Source organism: Phocoena sinus, chromosome 20, assembly GCF_008692025.1.
Source record: "Phocoena sinus isolate mPhoSin1 chromosome 20, mPhoSin1.pri, whole genome shotgun sequence".
Taxonomy (NCBI): Eukaryota; Metazoa; Chordata; class Mammalia; order Artiodactyla; family Phocoenidae; genus Phocoena; species Phocoena sinus.
In genome coordinates this window covers 46812651-46822515 of record NC_045782.1, presented here as the reverse complement: position 1 = coordinate 46822515, position 9865 = coordinate 46812651, and the positions used below count along the sequence as shown (strand labels likewise).

The following is a 9865-nucleotide window of genomic DNA, read 5'->3' as shown; positions in this document are numbered from 1 at the left end:
ACACAGGGCACCCGGCCCCACCCCACCCCACCCCTCACCTGGCTGTGCAGGCAGTGCACAGGCAGCTGCAGGCTGAGGACCACTGCTCCACGTCCTCCCACCTACCGGGGTTGGGGGTGGAGAGAAAGGAGTTCAGATCTGCGGGAACAGAGATGGGAGAGTGGCAGCCACCATCCTCCTGCAGGACTAACTCCAACCTGCAGGCCAAGTGCCACGTGCCTGGCAGGCCTGCCCCATTTCCCCCTCAGATCCTGTGTCCCTCCTGCCCGCCAGACCACACCAGAGTTCTGGCCCAGGTGAGGACTCCAAGAGTGAGATGAATTAAACACTTCCAGTTCTACACACATTTCTATTTTATTATGGCAAAGGTGAAAACACCACCTTCTCCACAACAACAACCAGTAAAATTTATCCCAAAAATAACTCAGTACAAAACAGGTCTGTTTCAGAATTAAAAAAAAAAAAAAAAAAAGAAAAGAAAAAAAAAAAGAAACCTTTACATGAATTTTAAATCCTATTTTAAAACATAAAAGAAACAAATCCATCATTGGCCACACAGCCCCAGTCTGTCACCCCTCCCACCAGGGAGCACGGACGAGACTTCCGGGTCCTGGTCCATGCACGGATTTGCCAGTCTGTTTAACTGGTGTCCATCTGAAACAGAGAAAGAGAGGTTCTCGCTCAAAATGAGAAACAGAGAAAGAGAGGTTCTCGCTCCTCCAGTTGGTCTTTGACCGGCCCCCACCCAGTCTTCCTCTGGGACTTACTCTTGCATTATAAGCATCCAGCTGGGCATCCAATTCCTCTGCAGAAAGCTGCTGCTTTGAACTCCTGCCGGTTCCTCTGCCTCTGCCCCGGCTGCCTCCACGGGTGCCTCTCCGGGTGCCACCGCCACCACCAAAACCTCCCGAACCACGGTTTCTAGTCATCCCGCCTCTGTTTATGCTAGCAAAAAAAGGGAACTTGCTCACATGCCTGGAAAGGTCTGCGGGGTAAGTGGACACCCACAGGCAGCCCCACCCAGAGGCCCCAAACTCACCTCTGTGCAGGTCTCCGCTGTGTGTCAATCTGTGAGGTGACGAGCTGAATGTTCATGGGGCGGCCTGCGGCAGAGAACACAAGAGGACCAGCTTCTGTTAGAGGGCTCTGAGGCCTGCTGGCGGCACACACCCTGGCCTCCACGGAAGCACTAGAAAGGGGCGCTGTGCATCTCAGTGCTCCGAACAAGAGCAACAGCCTGGAGATGCTGGTGGGAGAACAAAATGTTGCCAACGACAGCCCCACCAGTGCCTCCTTGCTCCTTCTCACTCAGTGTAGGTGGGTGTCTGTCAGGTGTTCGGGGTGCTCACAAGCGGAAAAGTACCTTTGTCTTTATGACTACAGCCCGGTACTCAGAGGTGTACTATGGTGGTGCTGAGAAGGCTTCACAGAAGTGAATCTTCCGGAAGGAGCTGAAGGAGGGGAGGAATGTAGCTTGCTGGATGGGGGTTCACAAGAGGTTGGTCCAGATGTACGGGGCAGCATGAGAAGTGGCAGAATGGAAGAGAGAGACAAAGGGGCGAATGCAAAGTGTCCTCAGGTAGAGGGGGTCCTACTCCTGCAGGGCTGGGGCCAGCCCCAGGCTCCACAAACTGGCTACAGTGTTGTAGCCTTTCTGGGCCAATCCCAAACGCACCATCCAAAGGGACACCGTTGTACTGTTTCATAGCTTTTAGTGCATCTGCCTTCCGCTCAAAGTGCACATCAGCTGTTCCTAAACTGCGGCCGGATCGGTCGTAGTGCACAGCCGCCTTCTTCAGAGTTCCAAATTCAGCAAAGAGTTCCTGAGAGTCAGAAAGAGCAGTTATCAGCAAAGCAGTTTTTCTTCTGGCGCCCCAGGGACACTCCCTGGAAGTATGAACTGCTTTGGGGTATCTCCCTGGGAGGCAGACATACATGTTGGGGGCAGGGCAGTGGTAGTAGGGTCTGGGGTATGGGATGGGACAGGTGGGACAACAGTTTCCAAGAGCAGCTGGGCCCGAGGGCTCCTGCCCACTTGGGGACCTGACATCTGCACCACGATGCAGGTAAAGGATCACAAAGCCCACCAGTGAAGGGCACAAAATTAAGTCGCTACCTTCTTCAACAAAGGAAAATTTACAACACACCCAAGGACTGTGCCAAGAAGCAGCAAAGGTCAAGATCACAGAGCAAGGGGCTCTATCCACTTGTGGACCAGCTCCAAGGGCCCGCTGACTGGGAGCCCTGACCCAGCCCCTCCCCCAGGGCAGATTCTGGCTCACCTTTCCCTCTCCTCCTACTCAAGCCTGCCGCAAAGCCTGAAGTCAAGCGCTGCCATGGAAACTGCCCTGACCTCAGGCAGGCTGGGAGTTGGAGAGGGAACCCAGAGTGTGGGGCTACTCCGGCCGCAGGCACACAGCGGGAAGTGGAGTTCACCAAAAGCGGTTTCCAGTGGATGCCAGAAACCACCTTAAAAAAAGTGTTGAGACACTGTGAGTGCTCACCGGCCTTGCTCTGTCCTCCCACGGTAAAGTGGCTGGGCTCTGGGAAATTGAACCCAGGAAGGCCCAGTACCCTGACCCAGCCATCTCCTGGACTGACCCCCAAGATATCATTATAGAAAGCAAATTTAAATGCCTTTGGGGTTCAATCAAAGAAAAAAAAGAAAGAAAAAAAAAGAAAAGAAAGAAGAAAAGGAGGCTTCAACCAAAGATGAGTTTGAGAATCATGCCACTAACAAAACCCAGGGAGTGAAAATAAGTGAGAATAAAACAGGGAACAAAATTCCATATAAGACATAGGCCTTAAGGCAAATGGAGCCAAAGTGATGTTGGCACCATCCTGCTTCTGTGCTTTGTCAGTTCTACAAATGAAAGGCTTTCTCCTCCCAACAAACCGTTAAAACAGGCACAAAGTAAAGAAGGCAAATAGCCTAGTTTTTTCAATAACACAGAAACGACACACATTCAACCAAGCTTCTGTTAGAAAAGCTCAGGCAAAGGGCCTTCATCCACAGAACGAACACGTCTTAGTAACGGAGAGCAGCGGGTCCTCAGACTAAGCTGGGGGCCTGTCTTCCAGCACAAACTGACCCACTGGTCAGACTTTCAACTCTAGCTTGACCTCTCCTTTGCATTCCTGGAGCCCCTTACAGGGCACAGTGGCTAGCCCTTGGGTGCCTGGGAGGGCTCACTGTCCTAAGGTGGGTGGGGATTCAGGGCTACGTCCCAAACACCACAATCAATTCCGTGCGGGGTGACCTGCCCACCGAGAAGCTCCAGTCCCTTACCTGAATATCAGCGTCAGACACTCCAAAATCCAGATTTGACACCAGCAGTTTCCCACCGGTCTCCACGCCGGCACCACCCCCAAAACCGCTATCGAAAAGGTCATGTTGCCATTTGTCAGGAAGTTGTTTCGGCTAAAGAAAAAGTAAAGATAAGAACAGAAAGAGACCTGTGAGTCTCACTCCAGGGCTAGCCCTCGACCTCCCGGCCATAGCAAGACCCTCCCCCATCACGGCAGGGAGGAAGGCGCGTAGAGGGACCCGCAGCCCCCGCTTCCCGCCCACTCCAGGCCGCAGCCGACCGTCTGGGCCACACGTCCCGCAACTTTTCACTTCCCTCCACCTAACTTCCCATCTCCCGGGCGGTCGCGCCAACGCCCCTTCGGCCCCCGGCGCCATGAGGCCGGGCGCCCAGCCAAGACAAAGGCCGCCGGGGTCTCCGCCTTGGAGCCCGGCCGGCGCGCGACCTCCCCGTCCGCTCGGCCGGCCGGCGCCCTCGTCCCCCAGCCCGGTTGGCCCGCTGGCTGCCCGCTCCGGCGCCGCGCCGCCGGCCCGTTCCCCTGCCGCGGCCCGCCACCCGGCCTCCGCACTCACCCTGCTGTAGGGCGCCGGCCGGTTTCTGCCGCCGCCGCCCGCCGCGCCGCGGGCGATGGCCGGCCGGTTCCGAATGGGTCCGCCGCCTCGGTTCACTCGCGCTGCGGCCTGCGCCCCGCCTCCGCGGCCGCCCTGGGAGCCGGCCCGGCCGCGGCCCCTGCCCCCGCCGCGGCCGCCTCGCTGGCTCCGGTTCAGTTTAATGATGTCGTCCAGAGACATATCCATTTTGTCGGCCATGGCGGGCGCGGAATCGGCCTCAGCTTGAGCCCGCGCGTCAGCACGTCGGCACGTCACTTCCTGCGCCGCGAGGGTTTTTCCGGTGCCGCGTCCTCGGAGCGGCCGTGGATTGGCTGTGGGTCGGAGGCGTCGGCAAGGAGCGAGGCGGCGCGTGCGCGCTGGGCCAAGGGGCTCGGCAGGCGCCGCTGAGAATTGCCGGGCCGCGGCCGCAGTCGTTTACATACCTTCCCGCGCGGCGCCGGCGCTGCCAACTGAAAGCGGGTGGGGCGGCGCGCGATTAGGTCGGCGTGGGTGAGGCCGTTGGGGCGGGGCCGGGCGTGCCGACCCTCCCTTGCCCCTCCCCCACTGCACCCAGACCCCGCACCCCAGTCCCGCGGCGGGGAGCGGGTGCGGCTCGCGCGACTTGGCCCGGGGTTGTTACGGCGTGACCTCGTAGGGAGCGGGCGTGGGTCTCCATCTTTCACCCCGTCAGTCGTGTCCCTTTCAGAAGTTGCGCAGAGCACGTTTTTGCAATTGTTAACGGAATCCGACGCGCCTTTCTCTGGACGCCCGCGCAGAAGTGCGGTGTTGCCAGACGCCTTGAGCGTCCCGGTCTCCCGAGGAGTCGGTCCCAGCCCCAGCCCCCTTGTAGACAGCTTGTGCTGCCCTTCGGCGGCGACTCCTGCCTGCGCTGACCTTCTGGCTCGGGGCGGCACTCCTTCTTTGGCTCACAAGTGCTGTAGCTCCGCATACTCAACGGAGCCTGGTGGTCTCTTTCCTCCCCGCAGGCTTCCCGCGCCATGAAGGTGAAGATCAAGTGCTGGAACGGCGTGGCCACTTGGCTCTGGGTGGCCAACGACGAGAACTGCGGCATCTGCCGGATGGCCTTCAATGGCTGTTGCCCGGACTGTGAGTGCCCCCTGCCCGCTCTCTCTCGAGCTTTGCCTACCCTCCGGCCTTGGCGTGTCCCTAGAAATACCTGCACAGCGTCCCTAGGGTTTGGTTTCCTTTCCCCAGGAAAAGTTAATAGAGAAAAGCCAGGCTATTTGGGCCCATATTTGTACAAAGACCCCGTCAAAAGTTTTGTAAGAAAAAGAGCACAGCTTCCTATCCTGATGGAAGTCGCTATGAGACACGTGGAACAAAAAGTTGTGTTAAAACCTTTTATTTGAAAATTCTCAAGCGAACACAAAAACGTAATGTTATAAGGTCATCCCCCATGCAGCACATAGAGCAGTGAGTAACATGTGTCCATATTTGTTTTTGCCCAGATGTTTTAAAGTTAATGCTAGATGTGAAGCCTCACCCCACTCACTTCAGCTGCGTCTCTAAATGTAGTGCTGACTTTTACCCACCACTGTTGTCACATCAGATAACATGACGATAGTTCCTTACTGTTGCCCCTCATTCCTAGTCCTTATTCAGATTTCTTTAGTTGTTTCCAAATGTCTTTTTTTTTTTTTTTTTTTTTTTTGCGGTACACGGGCCTCTCACTGTTGTGGCCTCTCCCGTTGAGGAGCACAGGCTCAGCGGCCATGGCTCACAAGCCCAGCCGCTCCGTGGCATGTGGGATCCTCCAGACCGGGGCACGAACCCATGTCCCCTGCATCCGCAGGCGGACTCTCAACCACTGCGCCACCGGGGAAGCCCCCCAAATGTCTTTTTATTATTGGGTGGTGTGAGCCAGGACCCAAGGTGTGATCACTTTGTTCCTCCACTACTTAATCTAGAGCAGTTCTGTTTCGAGTTCTCTCTCTCTTTTTAAAAAAGACATCTAATTATCTCAGAAAGTGTTGTCTTGCAGAATGCCTGCGCTCAGGTTTTATCAGATTTCTTCTTGGTGGTGTCTTTTGCATTGTTCCTTTGTCCCCACTGTATTCTGTGAAGTGAAAGTGTTCGGTTATATATTTGGGTCAGAAGCAGATTTTTGCACCAGTGAATTTAGTTTTTAGTCAGACCCAACTGAAAGGATCTGAGGCTTTGCCTAGGGGACAAGGGTGGTCCCAAGAGAGAAGTGGGACTTGGGGACTGATGAGAAGTCAGTGACCAGGCCTGTCACTGTGGGGCTGTGAGCATTGGAATAATCATAGGTTTTTGCTTCTTACCATGAAATTGAAATTATTGAATTGTAGTGCAAATATCATTTTATCTTAGTCTTAATCTTTACATCTCCTGAGAGGAAATCTCATCACCCAGGGGCTAATCTATCCTGATTTAATCAAATAGGTGGGATATAATCTTGGGAAATCAGTGATTGGCTCTACTTGATGAGGTTTTACATAACAGGGAAGGAAAGTAGAAGCACAAGGTCTGGCTTGGTTTAATCCATTTAAAACCACCCTTCCTAAGGGTACAGCACAGGCTGTGGGTAGGTACTTGCAACTTCCTCAGCAGCAGATTGTGACCTCTGAACAGAAAAGTCCTCGGAAGCATTTATGTGGCCATTCCCTCGGCCTAATGTGGGCCAGTGAGCCTTTGTGTCTGAGATGGCACCAGGGGCCGCATCCCAGTGTGCGGTGCTTGCTCACGTGTGCTGGCTGCTAGGAAGAGGGGGTTTAGAGTCTGAACTTTGGACCTGCTGGTTATGAGGTTAGAGTGAGCCAGTTGTAATGAGCAAAGTGTTTGGCTAGCCCAGGGCGCTTTCTATACAGATCAAGTGACACTGGGTTTCTCTCTGCTGAAATGGAACTCCTATGGAGAATCCAGAGTGACTCAGGCTGTCATAAATCTGCTCCTCGTCCCTGGGCTTTGGGAGTGAAAGTCTTGTTAAGAAGATTCCACCGGCACTGGCATGAGTCACTGTCGGCTTGCACTTGTGCTGTCAGATGCCCCGGCGGGCTGCCTCCAGGAGCACTGCCTCAAACGGACAGGATGGCTGGGTACCCCCACCAATAGGCTGGCTGGCCCCTGCTCACCCTCTTCCAGACTCTGTTTGTAGGGACTAATGTGTTAGGGGTGATTCCAAGCATAGTTCTGCTGAGGTTGGAAAGACCCTGGGTGGGTGGGAACCAGTATAAATCAGGTGTCACACCCTGTGGGTTCCTGGCACAGAGTCCTACTCACCCACCCCCCTGGCCTGGGAAGCAGAGTGAGTTAGATCGTTTTGTATTTGCCAAGTAAATTATTTTCTGTTTTTTTTGTCATAAAAGTTTCAGAAAGGGTGTGGCGTTTCGTTATTGAAAGGATTTTTTTAAAAGATTGAGGAACACTGCCCCAAACCAAAGAGTAGAAAGATGGAAGTGCCCATCCCTTCTGGCTCCGTGGGGTTTAGGTACCACTGTGGGGCAGGGGCTGCTTGCGAATTGGGAAGGAGCTGAATGTTTTCAGCAGACATTGAAGGATATTTAAGACCTGGCACCCATACCAGCCTCCTGGTCCCTTCAGGCAGTGGCATCTGCCTTCGTGAGTTGCGTGGCCCTGGCCTCCTGTCTGTCAGGTCGGGTGACGGAGGCTGCGGGAGCACCGTGAGGTTGGATGAGCGCACAGGCCAGGTTCCCAGCCCCTTGTGCAGCTCGGAGCAGGTGCTACATGAGGTTTTGAGGGCATTGTCATGTGGCTCAGCCATGGTGTTATCTCTTTAACGCATCGTACAGTCAACTGTCCCTGTGTTTGGTGTCGAGTGGACCAGGACCACAGGTGACCAGCCCAGCCCTGTGGTCACAGGGGTTCAGCCCTGCACTTAGGAACCACTTCGTGGACAGGATGTACCCTGTTCGCCCTGGCTTGTCCGGCTGGTCCACCGTGTTTATGCGCTAGTGACATCTGGATACAGCTCGTGTTTGATAGGCGTGAAGGGCCCGCAGGGCAATGATTGGGGGAATGACACCCCTAAGAGAGGGTGGAGGAAGCAAGCTGCAGCTCCTTAATGCCCGTGGGGACCTGACTCGAGGCTGGGGGAGGCCATTGTGCTCTACTGGCACCAGCTGCGTGATGGGGTTTTCTAGATTCTTGAAAATCAGAGAGAGGCTAGTTTCTCTTGATGACAGGCAGTGTAGCGTGTCCTCTCTGTGCCAGGCCCTCTCCACAGAGGTAGCATTTTCAGGTGTGTGGGGTGGAGTGCCAGCAGCAGGTGCCCTGGCCCTTGGAGGTAGGATCCTTTTAGGCTAGAAATGGAAAGGAAATGGAAGGTAGTGCTGTATCACTCCCAGCTGCCACCAGCCTGGGCCATGAGCACCTCAGTGTCCCCAGCCCACTCCCTGGTACTGCACTGGGTCCCTGCTGCCTAAGGAAGGAGCCATCTAGGTCCCAAGGCCCCAGCCCACCTCACCTTGATCAAGAGGAATAGTTCACCGCTCAGAGGCGGGTCACCTCTGCAGGCTCCTTGACACACTGATGTAACCTTCTTGGCATCACAGGTGCCAGGTGATAGTGGCAGAGCTGTGGTGTGTCTGCAGATGGGCCCAGCCCCTGGGAGGCCAGAGCTCTTCCTGCCGCTGAGCTCCCTGAGCTGCTCCCCCTTGCGAGGGGAGAGTGGAGGCAGGAGCAGCCTGGGTGGGCTTTGCAGATGTTTACCTGGGGCAGCTGCACGACAGAATCTGTGGTTTCACTCCTGAAACCTGTCCTCTCTGAGACACAAGGCCACCCTGGGTGCACGTCCCCCACCTGGCTTGTCCCGAGCTCTGTGACTCACTAGTCCTCTCATCCCACCCGCAGGCAAGGTGCCAGGTGACGACTGCCCGCTGGTGTGGGGCCAGTGCTCGCACTGCTTCCACATGCACTGCATCCTCAAGTGGCTCAACGCGCAGCAGGTGCAGCAGCACTGCCCCATGTGCCGCCAGGAGTGGAAGTTCAAGGAGTGAGGCCGCACTGCCCTACTCCCCCCTCGCCCTGAGACGGCCCCACCCCCACATCAGCTCTGGGTGGCCATGGTCTCCACTGGGACAGTCCCCTTTGGGCTGTGACAGGGTTGAAACGAGGACTGGAGCTGCGTTTGTTTTTTTCCATCACAACATTGACACTTTTATCCAATAAGTAAAGCTTATTAAACCGCATGAGCCTGGCCAGAGGCCTCCCGTTGCTTGTTTACTAGGTGCTGAGGCTGTCTTGGTGTGCGCCGAAATGAAAACTCTCATGAATAAACATCTCGATGTGTTTCCGCGAGGCCCTGAGTCACATCCCCTGGAGGAGGAGGAGCTTGGGATCGGCCGGAGGAGCCAGGGTAGGAGGGACAGGCTCAGCGGCTGGAAGGGCCTAGCCGTGCGGGGAGGCCTGGGGACCACTCTTCAGGCTGGTCGTTAGGACCCTGGCAGGACACAGCTGGTGGCCACTGCGTTGGTTCCTCCTGCCGGTGGGCCCCCCCGAGCAGGTGCTGGTGGTGCCGAACCGGCTCTGCTGAGGCAGCTGTGATGGGTTTTCTTTTTTTTTTTTTTTTTTTTTATAAATTTATTTATTTATTTATTTTTTTTTGGCTGCGTTGGGTCTTTGTTGCTGTGCGCGGGCTTTCTCTAGTTGTGGCGAGCAGGGGCTACTCTTCATTGCGGTGCATGGGCTTCTCAATGCGGCAGCTTCTCTTGTTGTGGAGCACGGGCTCTAGGCACGCGGGCTTCAGTAGTTGTGGCACGTGGGCTCAGTAGTTGTGGCTCACGGGCTCTAGAGCACAGGCTCAGTAGTTGTGGCACACGGGCTTAGTTGCTCCGTGGCATGTGGGATCTTCCCAGACCAGGGCTCGAACCCATATCCTCTACATTGGTAGGCGGATTCTTAACCACTGCGCCACCAGGGAAGCCCTGTGATGGGTTTTCTTGATCCCTTTCTCCCCTGCTCCAACTG

The 9865-nt window shown here is 55.5% G+C and overlaps 2 protein-coding genes across 5 annotated transcripts; one reads left to right on the top strand and one right to left on the bottom strand.

Moving 5' to 3' along the window:
- Positions 1–335: 335 nt before the first annotated feature.
- On the bottom strand, positions 336–4255 carry ALYREF (Aly/REF export factor). The gene is made up of 6 exons (XM_032617632.1): positions 3881–4255; positions 3290–3421; positions 1676–1823; positions 1040–1103; positions 768–945; positions 336–654 (listed from the first exon to the last, which is right to left on the bottom strand). Exons 1-6 carry the CDS (start codon positions 4115–4117, stop codon positions 640–642), a joined length of 774 nt encoding a protein of 257 aa, XP_032473523.1. The 5' UTR covers positions 4118–4255; the 3' UTR covers positions 336–639.
- Positions 4245–9101, top strand: ANAPC11 (anaphase promoting complex subunit 11). 4 transcript variants are annotated; one of them, XM_032617634.1, is made up of 3 exons: positions 4245–4378; positions 4885–5005; positions 8750–9099. In XM_032617634.1, the coding sequence occupies exons 2-3, from the start codon at positions 4897–4899 to the stop codon at positions 8893–8895; spliced, it is 255 nt and encodes an 84-aa protein (XP_032473525.1). In that variant the 5' UTR covers positions 4245–4378; positions 4885–4896; the 3' UTR covers positions 8896–9099. The 4 variants fall into 4 exon arrangements, with proteins under 4 accessions (XP_032473525.1, XP_032473524.1, XP_032473526.1 ...); XM_032617633.1 differs by having other exon boundaries at positions 4271–4398; XM_032617635.1 differs by having other exon boundaries at positions 4282–4408.
- Positions 9102–9865: the final 764 nt, after the last annotated feature.

Bases quoted from the DNA above. Each gene is read 5' to 3' on its own strand.
- ANAPC11 (XM_032617636.1), top strand. From the start codon at position 4,897: ATGAAGGTGAAGATCAAGTGCTGGAACGGCGTGGCCACTTGGCTCTGG. The intron at 5,006-8,749 runs GTGAGTGCCCCC...TCCCACCCGCAG, and splicing joins CAATGGCTGTTGCCCGGACT to GCAAGGTGCCAGGTGACGAC.
- ALYREF (XM_032617632.1), bottom strand. From the start codon at position 4,117: ATGGCCGACAAAATGGATATGTCTCTGGACGACATCATTAAACTGAAC. The intron at 3,422-3,880 runs GTGAGTGCGGAG...CTTTTTCTTTAG, and splicing joins GGCCGGCGCCCTACAGCAGG to CCGAAACAACTTCCTGACAA. The intron at 1,824-3,289 runs GTAAGGGACTGG...TCTGACTCTCAG, and splicing joins TGTCTGACGCTGATATTCAG to GAACTCTTTGCTGAATTTGG.